We start from the raw sequence: 20,756 nt of genomic DNA, 5'->3' as shown, positions 1-20,756 counted from the left end.
CAAGAGGTCACGGAAAAAACTGCTGCCATCGCCACCATGTTCTTCATGCATGCGCATCACACTGGACTTGCAAGGCAATGGGGTGTGCATATGTGAAGAGCATGGCAACCGGGGGACAGGTTTGGGGGCGTGGCCAGCTGGCCATCGCTACCAGTTTGGTGACCTTGGCCAAATTTCCGCCAGCTGGTTCGTGCGAACCGGTGCTAACCAGTTGAATACCACCTCTGCTGAGCACGCAAAAGATACCCAGGTTCACTCTGTGGCATCCGGAAAAAGGGATGAAAAAGAGCTATTACTAATCAATGAAGATAATACCGTGATCTGCATGGCTTGATTCAGCATAAGTCTACTTCCTTTGATACACAACAAAAGGAACCATTTATTGATTATGTTTAGGAGTAAAATTTTCCTAAAGGGCTAAATGTTGTATTATCTCCCTTTTTTGAGGCGGGGAGGGGGAAGAGAATATGCATTTCTTTTGGGTACAAATGGCCAACCAGAAGAGAGAGTATAAGGAAGGCCAAACCCTGCACATAGACTCATCTTTGATAGTTTAAATCTCCAGATTTCAGATTGTAGAAAATGCTTCTGCTTAAACCTCTCGAATTGTTTCCCCAATAGTGCATTAGAGCAGTGTGGCCCAACCTTTTGGGCACCAGAGACAAATTCCATGGAAAAAGGTTTTTCCGCAAACCAGAGGGGTGTGTGTGTGGTTTTGCATGCTGCCTGCATCCCCTGGATGGGACTTTGCTTGTGCAGACCGATTGCTGGTATGCCAACGGACTGGGGCCGGTCCATGGATTGGTGGCAGAGGTGGGTTTCAGGAGGTTCTGACCAGTTCTGGAGAACCGGTAGTGGAAATTTTGAGTAGTTTGGAGAACTGGTAGTAAAAATTCTGACTGGCCCTGCCCCATCTCTTCTCTGCCTCCCAAGTCCCAGCTGATCGGGAGGAAATGGGGATTTTGCAGTAACCTTCCCCTGGATTGGGGAGGGAATGGAGATTTTACGGTATCCTTCCCCTGCCACGCCCACCAAGCCATGCCATGCCCACAGAACCGGCAGTAAAAAAAATTGAAACCCACCATTGATCGGGGGTTGGGGACCCCAGCATTAGAGGGATGTAAACAGTGCACTCTCTGCAAGTATAATAAAACCTACTTAAGAACTTTGTAGAAATCCCGAGTATAAAGGGTTACAATATTAGATATACATACAGGCCATTTCTACTTATGGTAATGTCTTCTTTTTCACCACTGAACACACAAGAATAGGACTACACAGGTAGTCCTCTGTGACCTTTCAGCATACCTACATAAGAGTTGGGCTGGGGGGGGGGGAGCAATAATTGTTTAGAAACATCGTTTCTTTCCCAGGTTCTGGTCTGGTGGGATTGTAACATTGGTGACTAAGGCTCCAAATGCTCAGCTGAGTGCTTTGTCACTGGTATGACCTTAGCTTCTTTTATCTAGTTTAACTTCCACTTTCACTGTGGAACAACTTTAATATGGATGTGACAAACACAGCTATTCATGTCAGGAAGAAGGCAAGTCAGAATTATTCACCGAGATACCAAGGACTCCCATAGAATAGAATAGAATAGAATAGAATAGAATAGAATAGAATGGAATGGAATGGAATGGAATGGAATGGAATGGAATGAAATGGGAACAGAATAAAGAGTTGGAAGGGACCTTGGAGGTCTTCTAGTCCAACCCGCTGCTCAGGCAGGAAACCCTACACCACTTCAGACAAATGGTTATCCAAGCTCCATCCTTTATACAATCTGGAAACTAAATTGGACTAAATGAAATTAAGTGGCCCAGTGCAATTCAGCAAACATTTTATACAGGTAGTCCTTGTTTTGGGCCCACAATTGGTACCGGCAGCTCTGTCATTAAGTGATGCAGTTGTTAAGTGGGAAATCATACAATCAGAACTGAGTTGTTCTTCTCACTACTCCTAGATAGCTGGCTAAAAACTGACAAGACTAATCAGTTTCACCCTTCCATTTTTCGGTTTCCTCATAATCAAGTCACCCAACTTTTGGAATGCTTACCCAAGCGTTTGGATATTTAGCAAGAAGCAAATTCATGTTTGTATTTGTATACATATCGAAAGCAATATTCTACGCAAAGAGGCTGGTGTATTCCTCATTAAGCGTCTTCCTCTCTTTCAATACTTTTCTCTCCAAGCTCTCTACTCTGCGGGGTTGGAGGTGGATGTATCAGGCATAGGAGATTGCTTACAGAAGTTGCTTGTGTTTTTCCTTCACCTTCCCACAAGGCAAAGAGATTGGAGTTGAAGGGATACCATGGAGAATACACCGAGCTGTTTGTATTGTGTGCTTGTGGCTGCTGATGCATTGCACTTAAAGCTATTCCCCGCTGCATGCCTGCTTAGTGTCTTGTAATCCCTTCTATGATCTCTCAGCTCTGCAGGGGGGTAGGAAATGTATCTCCATTTATTACTTTATATCTATTTATAATTGTCAGATATTTAAGAGAATTAACTCTTTTATCCAGCCAGCCCAGTTTGTTGTGCAAACTGTACTATAATACATCTGCAGCGCAAACAATACCTGGTTCTCAAAACTAGTCCATCCTTGCTTAACAAAAAACATTCCAAATAAATTGTTTTAGCAAAAATACAGAAAGTTAGATCGAAGCATATTTTAAAAAATCTAACAACACATTTTCCCAACTTAGCTTACCATTTCCTAAGCAACTGAGCTGTGAAGATTTTGTGTTCCTCTATTACCCTATTGGGTGAAGGCAACGCGTATCACTCCAGCATATCTATAAAATAGATATGAGTGGTATGGTGACCTAGAGGTGGAGCTCTCACCTCACAATCTGGAGGCTGTGACTTCGATCCTAAGTAGACTCATCATAAACACTCATCTCCATTCAGTTGCCCAGACTCCACCCCGCAAAGGATTATGGGGTCATTGAAAGATGATGATCATGGTAAGATAGATATCACTTTATTAGACTGATAACAGATTGCAATCTGACCAGATGCTGCTTATGCCTTGCATGCATTCTGAGCAGCATTAGGAATCTGTCTATTCCCATAAATTTAAGAGAGCTTTTATCCCCAAACACAGAAATATACCTTAACAGGGATTCATTAAATTAATGAACAATTTAATTAAATAAACAACTTTTAACTAACATGACAATTAAAATGGTACCAAACAAATGCACAATGATATATGATTTAAAAAAAAATACCTTAATGGTCTATTTGTGGAGGGGAAAAATGATAAAAGCTTTCTTAAAGGTCAACGAAGTTTGGCGAAAATGTCTAAATCATCACTACTGAGAAGGCCTTAATGTAAAAGCTATCATGGATAAAAGAAAACAAATATGAGGGGTTTTAATTTCTCTTTCCTTTTTTGCAGTTAAAAGAATCGTATAAAAAAACAGAATTAAGATTAATATTTTTATTATGTGAACAATCTGATATAAAACATTACAGTACTTAAAAAAAAAACAAAAAAAACCAAGAGACAACAAATACGGGGCATTTCAAATAAGGCACATGTAAAAAAACCACACATCCAGTGAAATAGACAAGTTTCTATATATATATATAGATATATATATTTATATTTAGAGGTAGAAATAATTACAAAAATATGCAACAATTTTAACCTTTAGCAGTTCTGTTAAAACTAGGGTCCCTATTAGAAACTGCCTTGGTAAGATAGTTACAGATGGCATTTTATGCACTACATTTTTATGGCATCTGTACATTTTAATTTGAGTACCGGTAGTGGGAAAAATTTTATTTCTTGGCCAATACAACAAGATTTGTTTAAAAAGCTATAAATGTTCATACAAATGTATTTTGTAACAAAAATTTCTTGAAGCACCACATATTTTCCCGTAAATAAAAAAATCTACATCGCCTTTTTTATATTAGCATTAGAGACCTAATGAGGTTTTTAATAGTGTTGCTATATCTGCTGGAATGGCTCCTTCTTCTCCTGTAGAATTAAAAGGAATATGTCAGATTTTCATGCGCAAAGAAGATTTCATTCAGGTTAATATTTACGATCAATGCAACCAAAATATTATTTCTGCTATCTTGCCAACTGAACATGAGAATATTATTGTAATGGAATACTTATTAAAACAGTGGAATGCTAAATTTGCTTGCTTTCAAATCACTGGTTTAATTTAATCTGTTTTCCAAATTACTCTCGGGGTTTTGTATAATAGTTACTACTCTGATTAATCTTGTTATGTCTGAATTAGCTGTAATCAAAATGGTAGCTGGCATTAATTAAATCTGGAACCCAGGTTCAAATGTTTGAGCAAGCCAACAAGGCCAAAACCGCAATGGCCTCCTGCAACTCTCTGCCAGCGAAAACGGAGCTCAGGGAGGCTGACACGGCTGAAAATGGAGCCTCAATGTGTGACGTCGAACTGGCCACACTCCCGGCCAGCCCCCACAGCCTCCTGAGGTCAAACACAACCCTGATGTGGCCCTCAATGAAATCAAGTTTGACATCCTTGGTATAAAACATAAAAAAAACAAAACCCGGTGCATGCTACATTCTAGCTTTCCAGTCCATGTAGTCCCTAAATGTCTTTCTTTTTAAAAGAATTAATATACATACTGCAGTACTTTTATCTATCCAATTTAGCACTCTAGATTCTGAATATATAATTCAACATAGATTGACCTTAGATCACTTTCACAAGGTTGAACATTTATTCTAAATAATCACATGCTATGTTGTTTGATTCAGATACGTTTTTCAGACTACTTTTTTGAAAAGTACCTAAGCAGGAGAAGCATACGGGGATTTCACCAGGTAGAAGATTTTAATAGCTATTATACAGTGATTTGCACTGAAAAATAATTAAGTTTTGCTTGAATATATGAACTTGAACTTATGGTTTAATTTTTTTACAAAAGCAACTATAGATTTGGCGGCATGCTTATTATTTCCATATTCCTTTGGTTTTATAAATACTATTTTTTCCTACCACACACACTTGTGAACCCAAACTTTTTAGCCTACTAAAAAGTATTCTGCAAGAACTCACCTGTTTCTGTCGCTGTCATATCTTGCTCTAATTTTAACTTCTGCTGACTGATTTTGAGCATGGATTCTTCTATGGTCCCTTTACTTATAAGTCTAATGACCTGCACTTCTCTAAACAAAATAAAACCAAACCACGTCAAACGTTTTTTTATATAATTATGTAAAATAGTATTTATAGTTTATTACAAGTATATTATTTCCCATCCGGCATAATTTTATAGAAAATGAAGCTTATTTTTTAGCAATGTATTTGGTGACTAACCTTATTCATGCAAAGACAAATATATAAAGTGACAGCAACCATGGTTTAGAACTGTGATGCATATATGTATGATACATGTAGTTACATATGTCATAGGCATATATCATACATGCAACGTATCAGACAAAAATTGCAAAACAACTTTAACATTGAGAATTCCTATATTCATATACGAATCACTAAAATATTTCACCAAAAAGGGAGTTACTTTAAGCAGTGACCTAAAGTCTGCCTTTGTATCTGTTCTTGTTTTGCGGCTAATTTCATAATTTCAATGAAGTGAAACTATGGTTTGGTCTCAAACAGTAAAGGAATAACAACAAAAAACAAGACTGAGAAATATAAAAACAATTTTAGCTTATATAAGCAAGATAAACGTTGCTTGGCAACGGTGTGAAGTTGGATGTACGGACAGATAATTCTTGTAATTGTCTGAGACTCTATACAGTCTTATTTAGGCTTAAAAAAAAAAAGAACCAATGAACCAAAGTTTTATTTATTTATTTTTTATTTATTTATTAATCACATTTATATACCGCCCTATCTCCCGGAGGACTCAGGGCAGTTCACAGGCAAATAAAAAACATATAAATACAATTAAAATAACAATTAAAAAACTTATTCTAAAAGGCCGAATTATTAAAAACAGTATAAATAATAAAACCCATTTAAAACCAATAAATTTAAAATCTAATCCAGTCCTGCGCAGATAAATAAGTGTGTTTTAAGCTCGCGACGGAAGGTTCGGAGGTCCGGAAGTTGACGAAGTCCTGGGGGTAGATCGTTCCAGAGGGTGGGAGCCCCCACAGAGAAGGCCCTTCCCCTGGGCGTTGCCAGACGACACTGCCTCGCTGACGGCACCCTGAGGAGTCCCTCTCTGTGAGAGCGCACGGGTCGGTGAGAGGTATTCGGTAGCAGTAGGCGCTCCCGTAAATAACCCGGCCCTATGCCATGGAACGCTTTAAAGGTGGTTACCAAGACCTTGAAGCGCACCCGGAAGGCCACAGGTAGCCAGTGCAGTCTGCGCACGATAGGTGTCATACGGGAGCCACGAGGGGCTCCCTCTATCACCCGCGCAGCCGCATTCTGGACTAACTGCAGCCGCCGGATGCCTTCAAGGGGAGCCTCATGTAGAGAGCATTGCAGTAATCCAGGCGAGACGTCACGAGGGCGTGAGTGACCGTGCATAGGGCATCCCGGTCTAGAAAGGGGCGTAACTGGCGCACCAGGCGAACCTGGTAGAAAGCTCTCCTGGAGACGGCCGTCAAATGATCTTCCAGAGACAGCCGTTCATCCAGGAGGATGCCCAAGTTGCGCACCCTCTCCATCGGGGCCAATGACTCGCCTCCAAGTCAGCCGTGGACTCAGCTGACTGTACCGGGATGCCGGCATCCACAGCCACTCTGTCTTGGCGGGACTGAGCTTGAGCCTGTTTCTCCCCATCCAGACCCGTACGGCTTCCAGACACCAGGACAGCACTTCGATAGCTTCGTTGGGGTGGCCCGGTGTGGAAAAGTACAGCTGGGTGTCATCCGCGTACAGCTGGTACCTCACACCGAAGCCACTGATGATCTCACCCAGCGGCTTCATATAGATGTTGAACAGAAGAGGCGAGAGAATCGACCCTTGCGGCACCCCACAAGTGAGGCGCCTCGGGGCCGACCTCTGCCCCCCTGTCAACACCGTCTGCGACCGATCGGAGAGATAGGAGGAGAACCACCGATAGACAGTGCCTCCCACTCCCAATCCCTCCAACCAGCGCAGCAGGATACCATGGTCGATGGTATCGAAAGCCGCTGAGAGGTCTAATAAGACCAGGGCAGAGGAACAACCCCTATCCCTGGCCCTCCAGAGATCATCCACCAACGCGACCAAAGCTGTCTCCGTGCTGTAACCGGGCCGGAAACCGGACTGGAACGGGTCTAGATAGACAGTTTCATCCAGGTGTAAGGGAAACTGATATGCCACCATACTCTCTACAACCTTCGCCGCGAAGCGAAGGTTGGAGACCGGACGATAATTACCTAAAACAGCCGGGTCCAGGGAAGGCTTCTTGAGGAGTGGCCTCACCACCACCTCTTTCAAGGCGGCCGGAAAGACACCCTCCACCAAAGAAGCACTCGTAATCGCCTGGAGCCAGCCTCGTGTCACCTCCTGAGTGGCCAGCACCAGCCAGGAGGGGCACGGGTCCAGTAAACACGTGGTGGCATTCAACCTACCCAACAACCTGTCCATGTCCTCGGGAGCCACAGGGTCAAACTCATCCCAAACAATGTCACCAAGACCACCCTCAGACGTCTCACCTGAGTCACCGCAATTTTGGTCCAAACCGTCCCGAAGCTGAACGATTTTATCGTATAGATAACCGTTAAACTCCTCAGCACGTCCCTGCAACGGGTCATCCCGCTCCCCCTGGTGAAGGAGGGAACGAGTCACCCGAAACAGGGCGGCTGGGCGGTTATCTGCCGACGCAATGAGGGAGGAGGCGTAGCAACGCCTCGATGCCACTAGGTAAGCCCTATTATAGGACTTCACTAGTGTCCGATCAGCCTCTGAACGGCTAGACCTCCAGGAACTCTTTAGGCGTCTTCTCCGGCGCTTCATCCCCCTCAGCTCCTCGGAGAACCAAGGAGCCGGTTGGGACCTGCGCCGGGTCAGAGGCCGCAAAGGCACGACACGGTCTAAGGCCCCCGCCGCGGCCCATTCCCAGGCCGCAACAAGTTCCTCAGCCGTGCCGTGAGCCAGACCCTCAGGAAGTGGCCCAAGCTCCGTCCGGAACCTCTCCGGGTCCATCAGGCGCCTGGGACGGAACCAACGCATTGGCTCCGTCTCCCTGCGGTGTTGAATGGCGGTCAGAAAGTCCAGGCGAAGGAGAGAGTGATTTGAAGTTTTATCTCCAATTGAGGTATTCATGCCAACACAACAAATTAATCATAATAAAATCAGCACTTTATAAAATTGAGAAAGTTTTCTTATCAATCCATACCTAGTCTGTCCAACTCTGTGGCATCTGTCTTCAGCCTGTTTGTCATTGTAAGGATTGCAGTCAATATCATGGAGAATGACCACGTTGGCTGAAGTCAAATTAATCCCAAGGCCCCCAGCTTTAGTTGAAAGCAAGAAAACAAAGATACCCATATCTGAATTGAATTCATCTATCAAATGTATCCTATCCAAAAGGAAAGAAAAAGCAAAGAATTCATTAGCACGCCAAGTCTTTTTTTTTTTTTTAAAAATGAATCCCCTATTGCAGGGGTGTCAAACTGGATTTCTTCGAGGGCCGGATCAGCACTGTAGTTCTCCTCCACAGGCCCAGGAGGGGGGGGGAGGGAGAGACGGGACGGATGCTTCCTGTAACACTTTGCCGGCCAAAATGAGTTGCACCGGTGTGTGCGTGGCCCCTCTGCGCCCTGATTTGGCTGCCAGAGGCACCGCGGGCCAGTCCTTAGCTATTTTCAGGCTGGCCCCGCGGGCCAGATTTAAGCACCCCACAGGCCGCCTTGGGCCTCGAGTTTGACACCCCGCCCTATTGGTTGGTCATATTATAAAAGCTGGCATACGTACCTGTTCATTTGTTGAGCATAGCATCAAAGCATATATAAAGAAAATCTCATATAGCAGATACGTTCTTACCTATCGGAGATCTGTGTTTTTCCATCCAGTCTAAGATAGCGATGTTGCTCATGTTTCAGGAGAACTTCCAAGATGTCCAGCATCATGGTAAATTGGCTAAACAAGACAACTCTGTCACCCTAATGGACAAAGGGTTAATTTAAGCAAAAAGCTCCTACTTCCATCAAAAAGTGAAGTACACAAATACAGGGCTCAGACTGCTAAGACAGTCTGTTATTAACACAGCTGCTTGCAATTACTGCAGGTTCTAGTCCCACCAGGCCCAAGGTTGACTCAGCCTTCCATCCTTTATAAGGTAGGTAAAATGAGGACCCAGATTGCTGGGGGCAATAAGTTGACTTTGTATATAAATATACAAATAGGATGAAGACTATTGCTAACATAGTGTAAGCCGCCCTGAGTCTTCGGAGAAGGGCGGGATATAAATGCAAATTTAAAAAAAATTAAGCTGCTTTAGGCTACAGAGGCTAAATTTAAAGCTAAGCAATGCATTTGAAAGTCAGGATTCAAATTTTTAACATACTTATTAAGTTGTCTATTGTTTTCAAGGGACAAAACAGCCACTGTGATGGCTTCACTTCATCATGAAATGAACAGTGTTTTTGAAATGAAATGAACATCTGTCTTTGCCAGCTGTAATCTATATATATCAGCAGTGTCTAATAAGAATTAATTATTAGAAAACTGTAACTTTGGACATAAGCAAAACTCTATGGGTGCAGCAATAATACACTGCTAATAAAACAGTCTAATACTTTAGGATCAAATTACTTCATTCTAGTTTAAGTAGCAGAAAAATACAATCTGAACATAAACTTAAGTGCATAGATATTTCCTAAAGAGTGTTTCAGTCCTGGAACACTCAGTAGCAGATTACTACCAAAGATATTTCTACTTTTGCCACATATGCAGGCTTGTTTTTATTTCCAAAGAATACATCTACTTTGTCTTTAAAAAGTAGGAGTTTGGGCTAAAAAACTTCCCATCATGTTATTTTGCAAAGAGGTCAGAAAGTTAAAAACACTTAATGTCAACTTTCAATAGATTTTTCCCAAGTAAAGGAAGTTCTCAGTAGCATTGAGCGGTGGTGGTTATAATGCAGTTTTGCAGGCTAATTCTTAACTGCATTTACACCCTTCCCCACAATATACTATTTTTCACACAAACATTTGAGGAACCTACTGATGAAGAATCCCTATGCACATGTTACACTAGCCATGGGTAAATTGTGAGCAGGCAGGATTTTTAGCCATGGTTAATGACAAACCTAGATAAAGGGTATTGAGAGGGCAGATGAGTTCATAATCCTACAAGCAACTGCTGACCTTTTAGCCCTGGCTAATGTTGTTATCTATTTTGTTTTCAAAGAATCTTCAAAGGTGAGGAATTTGAAGAGAAGAGGGCTTCCCACATTTTAACTATTGTTTTCTAAAATATGTTTCTGGCAGTTTACCGCTGAAAACAGCTCATTTATTTGTAAAGGTTAGTATTTCAAAAGGGATTGGTATGAAAGGTGCACCTTTTCTTTAAAATCCGACAAAATGCGTACAAGTGTCCTAAATTTTCCAGAATCCGAAATTAGATCCATTTCAAGTTTGAAGTCATGAATATTTGCATACTGTTTACAAAGCAAATGCAGTTCATAATCAGTCATCACACACATATCTTCAAAAATAAGATCAGGGTTTGCTTCACAGTGTGTAGGTTCCTAAAACAACAACAAACCTTAGTTATTTGCAAATGAATAGTATTAACATGCAAAATACACCTACTGTCCTGTAATTTATTTTATCCCACAATCCCGTTTTTTAGAGGGCTCTGAGCTTGCTTGTTTTCTTGCAGAAATTTCATTACCCAAACTAAGTGATATCATCAGTGCTAGTCATGGGAACAGAGTATTTGAGGGATCACCTTCTCCATTAGATTGGACATGCTTTGGTCCCACCTACTACAGATTGTCATCTATAGGGCTCAGGAAACTTGCCCTTTCCTTAGCCATGCCTATGTTCTAGAAGATTGAGGATCAGCTGCTTTAACTCTGTTGTCCTTACACCTGACTGATTTCATAAGTATGTAGGCCAGAAGAGTAATTGACCCAAAGCTATTGGTGAATGCTTCATTTGGCTGTCACTTTATTTTATTCAGATGGGCACAGTGTTTTATTTTATTTTTAAATAAACTATGTATTTATATTAAATATGGAAATGAACACACTCAAAACCATAGAAATGGTGGTAGACCTTAGGAGAAACCCTCCCATACTACCACCTCTTGCAATACTAGAAAACACACTATCAACAGTAGAGACCTTCAAATTTCTAGGTTCTACCATATCTCACGACCTAAAATGGACACCTAATCAAAAACATCATTAAAAAAGCACAACACAAAAAATGTTTTTTCTGTGCCAACTCAGAAAGCTCAAACTGCCCAAGGAGCTGCTGATCCAGTTCTACAGAGGAATTATTGAGTCTTCAACTGCACTTCTGTAACTGTCTGGTTTGGTTCTGCAACCCAACAAGAAAAACACAGACTTCAGAGGATAATTAGAACTGCAGAAAAAACAACTGCTACCAACCTGCCTTCCATTGAGGACGTGTATACTGCACGAGTCAAAAAGAGGGCTGTGAAAATATTTACAGACCTCTCACATCCTGGACATAAACTGTTTCAACTCCTACCCTCAAAACGACGCTATAGAGCATTGCACACCAGAACAACTAGACACAAGAACAGTTTTTCCCTGAACACCATCACTCTGCCAAACAAATAATTCCCTCAACTCTGTCAAACTATTTACTAAGGCTGCATTACTATTACTATTAAACTTCTCATCGTTCCTATCACCCATCTCCTTCCACTTATGACTGTATTACTGTAACTTTGTTACCTGTATCCTTCCAATTTATATTGTCTCCTAGTATGATTTGATTGCTTATTTGTACCCTATGACTATCATTAAGTGTTGTACCTTATGATTCTTGACAAATGTCTTCTGTTTTTATGTACACTGAGAGCACATGCACCAAAGACAAATTCCTTGTGTGTCCAATCACACTTGGCAAATAAAGAATTCTATCTATCTATTATAGTTTAATCTGTTACCTCCCAGAATTGCATTGGGAAATTGGTGCCTATATAAAATGAAATAAATAAATAAAGGCAGAACCTTCTGAATTTGTCTTGATCGTGCAGGGAGAGGTACATTACCTATTAACTACTGCACTAAAGCCAGATTTCAAACTGCGAGAAAACAGGACAAATCTACCTTGTGTGATCATTTACCCGTTTTTTTTAATCCATTCATAACTTGGGCAGATTACAAAATTAGAACACTTTTATTTATTTTGTCATATAAAACCATTTTTCATTCTAGAACCCAATCTTTTTCAATTTTTAATGTTTGATTTTGACATAGTGTCTCCAAAAATATAAAATTACTCTTGACAAGACAACCAGATTGGTATAATGGTTAATGTACCAAAACAGGCAGACTGTAAGTTTTAGTCCTGCCTGAGGCACAAAATCAGCTAGGGAATTTTGAGTCAGTTGCTCACTCTGCCTTAAAAAGTAGGCAATGGCAAACCACTTCTGAAAAACCTTGCCAAGAAAACCTCAAGGAGCCCATTTACAGGTAGTCCTCCACTTACAACCACAACTGAGCCCAAAATTTCCAACGTTGAGACATTTGTTAAGTGAATTTTGCCCCATTTTACCTCAGTTGTTAAATGAATCACTGCAGTTGATAAGTTAGCAAACCAGTTGTTAAGTGAACCTGGCTTCTCCATTGACTTTGCTTGCCCAAAGGTTGTAAAAGGCGATCATGTGACCTTGGGATACAGCAATGGTCATAAGTATGAACCAGTTGTCAAGCATCTGAATTTTCATCACATGATCATGGGGATGTTGGAAATGTCGTAACTGTGAAAAACGGTCATAAGTCACTTTTTTCAGGGCTGTTGTAACTTTGAATGGTCACTAAGTGAACTGTTGTAAGTTGAGGACTACCTGTACTTACTTAATATATCACCCATTTCTGGGGCAAATGCACCTTATGACAAAACTAAAATGCATATATTTCTTACCTTGAGCATGAGTTTTGACATGACTCTAAGTTTTTCAGAGGTATAATACTGGCGGTGTAGGAGGGGATGATTAGCCATTTTTCTTAGCTGCATCATGACATTACCCATTTCAGAATTTTTTTCTAGGAACAGAAACAGGCATCAGGAAAACATATCTACATGCTTCAAGCATGTTAATTAAAAAGTCTTTTTTAAAAAACAGATACAGTTAAAAAAACAGTAGAGCTTAAGTGTTTCTGTTCCCTCATGCAAAAGAAAAATTGCTGAGAACTATTAATATGCATTAATACCTTGACCATCAATAGATTTCTTAAGGCAGCTAAAAAGATCTTCGTATAGTTTTCCCTGTTTCTCAGTCATTTCACACCACTCAACAATGTCTTTTTTGGGAGGCAGTTGTTGCAGCACCTGGCAGACCAAGACCAAAATTCTATGTATTAGGACAACAAACTTAAATCCACAGATACAAATCTGGAAGTTCCACAATTATTTATGGTAACCTGATATCAAATATTTATTTGTCACCATAGAATAAAGGCATACCTCTTCTTTTATTCTTCTCAAGATGAATGGTTTTATTATCTGCTTTGCATGTGTAATTCTCTCCTTTTCATAAATGCTGTGCTCCTCAGATGCTTTCTAATAAAAAAAAATCAAAAACATAAAGACCACTTCATACCGTCAATGAAAGAAAGGTATTTTAACATGAACAGAAATCATATGTATTTGTCGTTAACATGAATATCTTGATTCAAAATAGCTTGGTTCAAATTCCCTGCTAAGCAATAATGTGTCCTGTTTTAGTTTAATACAACGTTTGAACCCAGTCATTTTTATTAAACAAACCACTGTCAAATCACAGTATGTCCATGTCCAGCTACATTGTGGTTATTACAATTACTAAAATGTTTACTATTGTACAGAATAGTATCTACAGTTGCTAATTTGTAGATTGCATGATGATTTTTTTGAACTATTTTTTAAAATTATCACTGAACTTACAATGCAAAATTAACAATAATCATATAATTTTTATCTCCATTTCAAAACAATAAAAACACATACAAAATATGCTTACTGCTTTAGAAGAAAATATCCTCCGAATTTCACTGGTGCTACTACTGAACATGTGCGGCATTACAAAATTCAATAGGGACATAAGTTCTAAAAGATTATTTTGAACAGGAGTCCCAGTTAGCAGCAAACGATTTTTTGCCTGTTTTGATAAAAATAAATAAGCAGACATTAGAAGATGAAACATTAAATCACCAACATTTTGCCAAAACATTGTATTATGAGGTTCATCTCACTGTTGAAAAGTGTAATATTGTCATAGTTACACATTTTAAAAATGGCCTACAATATTTAAAATGATCAGGAAGTTACAAACAACAGCCTAAAATGTCACCGAATGAAACAATACAGTGAAAATCTCAACCGTTTTTGTCACCTGACAGATAATAGCTACCATGGTTGGCTATGCAATAAATCACAACAGTATGCATGCGTGTTTATTTAAAAAATTAAAGCCACCTCACTCGTAATTTGTAGCTCTGTGACACCTATGGCTTTATATAGCTTCTATATTTAGACCTAAGGCTTACTGTATATCTACAGAATTCAGTTAGATAACTCTTTACAGCACTGCAATTTAATGTTGCAAAATGAGAAACAGATTGTATTAAAATATTTTATTTATGATTTAGCATTTAGTAATCCTTGAACACGTAAATTATAACTGACAAAAAGAACCAAGAGTAAAGAATCAATCAATGCCTTACATTAATTGTCATCAGATGTTGATAGCGTACAGAGCCCATATTTTTTAGCATATGACCTTCATCAAAAATTGCATAATTAAGTTTCATCTTGCGAAACAGGTTACGATCTTCTGGACTACTAATTGCACAGTTATACCTATCGATAAAACAAATTATGAGCATATGTTGCTTTACAAACATGCATAAATTTTTATACACACACATAAAAATATATATATCTAGCATTCATTAAGTCAGTTCTGATAGTATAATAATGCATGTTTCTTGTTTAAAAGTCAGTTAGTATGCATTATTTTATGTAAAATCATAAGCAAAGCCATGGTCATGTGATTTTTCACTTAGTGAACACTTTGCTTAAGGACTGAATTGCTAGTCCCACTTGAATCACAAATAAGATTACTTGTAGTATATTCAACATACAGAAAATCTCTAAAGATAATCTTTTACTGGGAAAGTATAACCAGTAATGCATCTTGGATTATGCCACATCTATTACATTTGGTGTGTTTACAAGAATATAATCATTTATATCTCCCCACAATCAACGGGAATAACATGATTTATTAAAATAAAAAATTCCAATAAAAAAATCCTCTTCTGATAATATTCAGCCCTACAAATAATCCATTATTATGACTTATAGCTGACTGAATTATATAGATCTTTTTTTCTACACATATCTTTTTTGGGGAGAAAGTTGGGAATAATTATTTGCTCCAAATATGCTGACACAGTAGAAAGGCCACACAAAGTTCTTGTAATAGATTTATTCACTGCCTATTACAAAAGCAATGTTTTCTTCCACTGTAGTTACTGTCCCAAACATATTTTCTTTCTGCACGCAACGAGTAATAATACTAACGGGAGAAAAGAAAAAACGTATTCTCCTCAGTCTAACTACTGAGCATTAATATATTTTTATTTGTGCAAATCAACTCTGGATTTTACAAAATGTCTGAAATATTACTGTATGTGTTGTACATCTCTTTGAAATTATACTAAATTAAAATGTGATGCTCAAGTGAAATGCTTGAAAAGAATTATTTTGTTAGATTAGAACTACATTTTTTAATGGATTTCTACTTACGTTGTCACGATCACATTGAAATCTGTTACATTATTATGGATATCCATTCTGAGATGCCTCCTGTCTTCTTGAGATCCTAGGCAAAAATGCAAAGTGAGTTAGACTTTTCAATAATTCCAAGTAATTTATTAAATCATTCTTAGGAATTTGATTGCAATTCACAAGTTCAGTTTGCTACATTATACCATAAAAACAGATAACTATATTTTGGCTATAGATGATGTTACCTTGAAACACAATTTCTTACCGTAATAAAATAAAATCTGGAGTTCTGGACACCACAGGTTAACTTCCCTTATCCAGTTATCTATTGTTAAAAAAAAAATACATGAAATTGTTAAAGAAGCATTTTATTAATCTACCCACAGGTGAACATTAGTCCTAACTTGCTCACCCTAAAGTACAATACAGCTGTGACTGGCTGTGCTGGGATTCTCCCCACTAACAAAAGCCATTTGGGATCCTTCATCAATCATCAGATGAATGAATGTATGTAGGATTGCACTATTAGTAGAAAGAGCCCTACACTCTTTGGAGCAGGGGTCTCCAACCTTGGTCCCTTTTAGGACTTGTGAATTTCAACTCCCAGAGTTCCTCAGCCAGCTTTGCTGGCTGAGAGACTCTGGGAGTTGAAGTCCACAAGTCTTAAAGGGACCAAGGTTGGAGACCCTTGCTTTGGAGGAAAGGTTCAATGTATACAAAGTTTTAAACATAGTGAAACTGGGGTGAGGGTGGGCAGTTGTTTGCACTGCAGTCTTAAAATTCTTTACATACTCGTGTTTCCCTGAAAACGGATCTTATTTTCAGGGGGGATGCTGTCTACTGACTCACCTCACTTGTGCACATCGCCCCTGGCCTCTTTTTCACTATCAGGGGCCTTCAGGAACTTCTTTGTCCGGCAAGGCTTTCCTGAAGGCCACTGTAGCCGATAACAGAACTCCAGATTGATCTGGACCTCTGTTATCGGCTACAGAGGCCTTCAGAAAAGCCTTGCCGGCTGCAGAAGAGATGGGCTGAGGTGTGTGAGGCCTGACTGCAACTATCCGAAAGTAAGTAGTAGGGCAGCTCCACACACTTGTATCTGTGGCAGTAAAAGCAAGGACTGCCTGAGGCAGTATATTGGCTCAAAGATAAATGAGCATAGGAATGAACCTAGATCAGGGGTGTCAAACTCTATTTCATTGAGGGCCCCATCAGGGGGGCTGGGGGCCGTGGCTGGGATGGATGCGGCCAAGGTGCTCTGGCCAGCTCGCCATCACTCCAGGCCCCGTTTTCGGCTGTGATGGTCTCCTGCAGCACCTCTGCCAGCAAAAACAGAACTGGAGGGGGGGGCGCATGTGGCCCTCCCAAGCTCTATTTTCATTGAGAGAGGCACTGCGGGCTGGTCCTTCACTGTTTCCAGGGAAGAGAGAGGCACTGCAGGCCAGATCTAAGCACCTCATGGGCCGACACCCCTGATTTAGATGTTCCAAAGCCATCTTGTAGTTTTTCCACTTTTAGAAATTTGCAATGCCTTTGGCCTTCTTTCTTAGCTAGTTTCTGGGAAATGCCTGTTTCAGTACTTTTGAGGAATACAGGTAGCCCTCAATTTACAATTTACAACAGTTAAATTGTAAATTTAAGACGGTTCAAAAGTTACAACCGCACTAAAACAAGCGACTTATGATGTTTTTTCAGTTATGACATTTGCAGCATCTGCATGATCATGTCATCAAAATTCAGATGCTTGGCAACTGGTTTGTATTTAGGACCGCTGTGTCCCAAGGTCATGTTATCACCTTTCGTGACCTGACCAGCAAAGTCAACGGGGGAAGCCAGATTCACTTAACAACGGGGTTACTAACTTATCAATGGCAGTGATTCACTTAATAACTATGGCAAGAAAGGTTGTAAAATGGGGCAAAACTCACTTAACAAATGTCTCACTTAACAACAGAAATTTTGGGCTCAATTGTGGTCATTAGTCAAGGACTGCCTGTACTTCAGTGACTTCTAGGATTATCACATAGAATAGAATAGAATTTTTTATTGGCCAGGTGTGATTGGACACACAAGGAATTTGTCTTGGTGCATATGCTCTCAGTGTACATAAAAGAAAAGATACGTTCATCAAGGTACAACATTTACAACACAATTGATGATCAATATATCAATATAAATCATAAGGATTGCCAGCAACTAGTTAGAGTCATACAGTCATAAGTGGAAAGAGATTGGTGATGGGAACTATGAAACGATTAATAGTAGTGCAGATTCAGTAAATAGTCTGACAGTGTTGAGGGAATTATTTGTTTAGCAGAGTGATGGCCTTCGGGAAAAAACTGTTCTTGTGTCTAGTTGTTCTGGTGTGCAGTGCTCTATAGCGTCGTTTTTATTATCACATGATGCTGTAATTTATACCAGGCAGCTTTAAATATGCAGGGGCTCTAAGAGTACGCTAGATTTCTATCCTGTAGAGGGCATAAAGAATGGCGTTGAAGGACCTTGAAAGATATGTTACCAAGTCAATGATTGGACAAGTACAACTGAATTCCATTCCAAGAAATATGAAGAAAAATGTTTCGGATAGGCCTTTTCCTAGGTAAGGGAAGTACATTCTGACTTGCAAACTCACTTAACAAATGTCTGTTTGTAGATGTTTTACAATATCTATCTAATAAAGGTAGTTTTTACGCATACAACATATAGCATTTGATTCTTAGGCTGGTCTGTTCTATACGGCTGATAATATTCCTAGATTTAAACACAATTGAAAGCAGATGTTGAATGTTCAATTACCTACTCTGAAATCTGTTGTATCGCACTTTTAACTCTGTGAGGCTTTTTCTTAGCTGTAATAAATCCAATTTTTCAAAATTTGTAAGAAAAAATAATAATATTTAAATTCCCTTGGTGTTTTTCCCACACAAAGATCCAAGATTTTACCTACCTAATGTTGATGCTGGCACAACGATCAAATGTGGACCTACATCACCCACTTCATAAAGATATGCCAGAAAAGCAATTGCTTGAATGGTTTTTCCTAAACCCTAAGTAAAAAGTAATTTAAAATAGAATTATTTTTATAGCACAGTGCTATTGTTAAATCTGAAATATAGAAACATATTGAGAAGTAAATGATACACTTTTTAAAATGTCACACATAATATTTTCTCCTTTAAATCATTTGTAATGTATCTAATCTACACAGTACAACCGCTAAACCTTCATTCTTCATTCATGCAATAAGTCTAGACTTAAAAGAAAGAGCCAGGTCCTTCTTAGCGACTGCTGCTTCTTTGTCCATAAAACTCAGTCTCAAGGGTTTTTTTAGCTTTTGATATTTTGCAGTCTCAAAACTGATTCTATTAGTAGCACCTTTCTGAAGTTGCAAGACAGCCAAATTCCATTTTTCCAAAACTCATCTGGAATGCCCCAGTCAACACACTTACAGTATGATTTAGTCCCAGGTTTTCATGTTAACGCATTCAGATGTGTCACTTTCTCTCTTTCATAGAAGGATAAGGTGGTATTAGCTAATGTGAGGCAATGGTTAAGGCAATGGTTAGATTAAGGCTGGAAAAGACCCATGTTTAAGTCCTTTCTCATACATGGAAATTCACTGGTGACTTTGGGTCAGCTACATGTGTTATAAATTATTTCAATGCAAATAAAAACTAGTGTTTTCAACTTACCATTTCATCAGCTAAAATACCATTCAGTGAGTGCTTATGCAAAAGTGCTAGCCAATTTAAACCAATCTTCTGATATGGCTTAAGTTCCATGCTGACAATAGAAAAGGGAAAGTAGAAGTTACTATTGTGTGAGTTCAAATCCCCTGACCTACACAATTTTCCAAACATGTAGCATAGTAGCTAAAAGACACAAGTTCCTTAATCAAAACTTGCCTTCATGTTACAATTATGCGGTCCTCAACTCTCCCACTATTATATGGGAAATAATACTAATTATATTACAGTTTTGGGATTAATTAGAACATGTAAATATGTTAAATGCTTCAAAGCATTTACAATAATTATAACAAGTCTCGATGTACAAAGCTCACAAATTAGTCCTTTTAATTTTAATGGAAATTAAATTATGGAAGACATTTAAACATGGCTGCAATTGTCTGTAAACAGTCTGTGCAAGTAAGTGAGCGCACAAGCACACAAAGCTCTATTTGTGCAAGTGGTGGGCACACGCCTGAAACCAGCACCTCCTCCACACAAAGCTCTATTTGTGCAAGTGGTGGGCACACGCCTGAAACCAGCACCTCCTCCACCGCTGCCAATCCACGAAGACAGAAAGGTTGGGGACCGCTGTACTAGAATGTGAGTTTTTCTGCTCTTAATCTAGCATCTCAACCACTAAAGTATATCATAGTGTTACTTTTCTGATTATGTTGTTTATGCATTTATTAATAAGCAAACTTGCTAACCTTGGATTTAGGATGGATGGTTGGGCAATGTTCCATCCACCATCTCCTTCTCCAGTTATTTTTGTTACTTGTTTGGTCAGTTTATTTGAGATCTCTTCACATTTGTTCATAAGTCTTAGCACAACATCTCTTTCTCTTAGTAGTGTTTTGCAATTCCAAATAATATCTTCCGACAAACCATTGGTCTTACACATTTTTGTGAACTGCCAGAGAGAGAGAGAGAGAGAGAGAAGAGTGGGTGGGGAGGAAAGTTGCTAGGTTTAAATACAAAATCAAAATAAATTGAACATAGAGAATCCTTCAGTTTTATTCCTCAGACTTTTTGGTTATTCTAACTTATTTTTTTCTCAATAAATTTTCATTTTTATTCAAAACATTAAAATACAAACTACAAAAAGGGGAAAAAAGTTCAAAAACCAAGGTAACTGG

General features: G+C 39.2%; 1 protein-coding gene across 2 annotated transcripts in view; it reads right to left on the bottom strand.

Moving 5' to 3' along the window:
* Positions 1–3,274: 3,274 nt before the first annotated feature.
* The window catches only part of SMARCAD1 (SWI/SNF-related, matrix-associated actin-dependent regulator of chromatin, subfamily a, containing DEAD/H box 1), a 41,289-nt gene continuing 23,807 nt past the window's right edge, over positions 3,275–20,756 (bottom strand). Inside the window, exons 9-23 of one of the 2 annotated variants that reach the window (XM_058192362.1) lie at positions 20,328–20,530; positions 19,582–19,672; positions 18,837–18,936; positions 16,155–16,214; positions 15,908–15,983; positions 14,821–14,956; positions 14,118–14,255; positions 13,583–13,678; positions 13,330–13,447; positions 13,040–13,161; positions 10,474–10,662; positions 8,955–9,073; positions 8,308–8,490; positions 5,061–5,170; positions 3,275–3,991 (exon numbers count right to left, since the gene is read on the bottom strand). In XM_058192362.1, coding sequence (XP_058048345.1) covers positions 3,930–3,991; positions 5,061–5,170; positions 8,308–8,490; positions 8,955–9,073; positions 10,474–10,662; positions 13,040–13,161; positions 13,330–13,447; positions 13,583–13,678; positions 14,118–14,255; positions 14,821–14,956; positions 15,908–15,983; positions 16,155–16,214; positions 18,837–18,936; positions 19,582–19,672; positions 20,328–20,530 — 1,803 coding nt within the window. In that variant the 3' untranslated portion in view covers positions 3,275–3,929. The remainder of the gene's footprint in view (positions 3,992–5,060; positions 5,171–8,307; positions 8,491–8,954; positions 9,074–10,473; positions 10,663–13,039; positions 13,162–13,329; positions 13,448–13,582; positions 13,679–14,117; positions 14,256–14,820; positions 14,957–15,907; positions 15,984–16,154; positions 16,215–18,836; positions 18,937–19,581; positions 19,673–20,327; positions 20,531–20,756) is intronic. The other variant, XM_058192363.1, reaches the window with a different exon arrangement.

The sequence above is a fragment of the Ahaetulla prasina genome, chromosome 8 (assembly GCF_028640845.1).
Source record: "Ahaetulla prasina isolate Xishuangbanna chromosome 8, ASM2864084v1, whole genome shotgun sequence".
Taxonomy (NCBI): Eukaryota; Metazoa; Chordata; class Lepidosauria; order Squamata; family Colubridae; genus Ahaetulla; species Ahaetulla prasina.
This window is presented reverse-complemented; position numbering and strand designations above follow the sequence as displayed.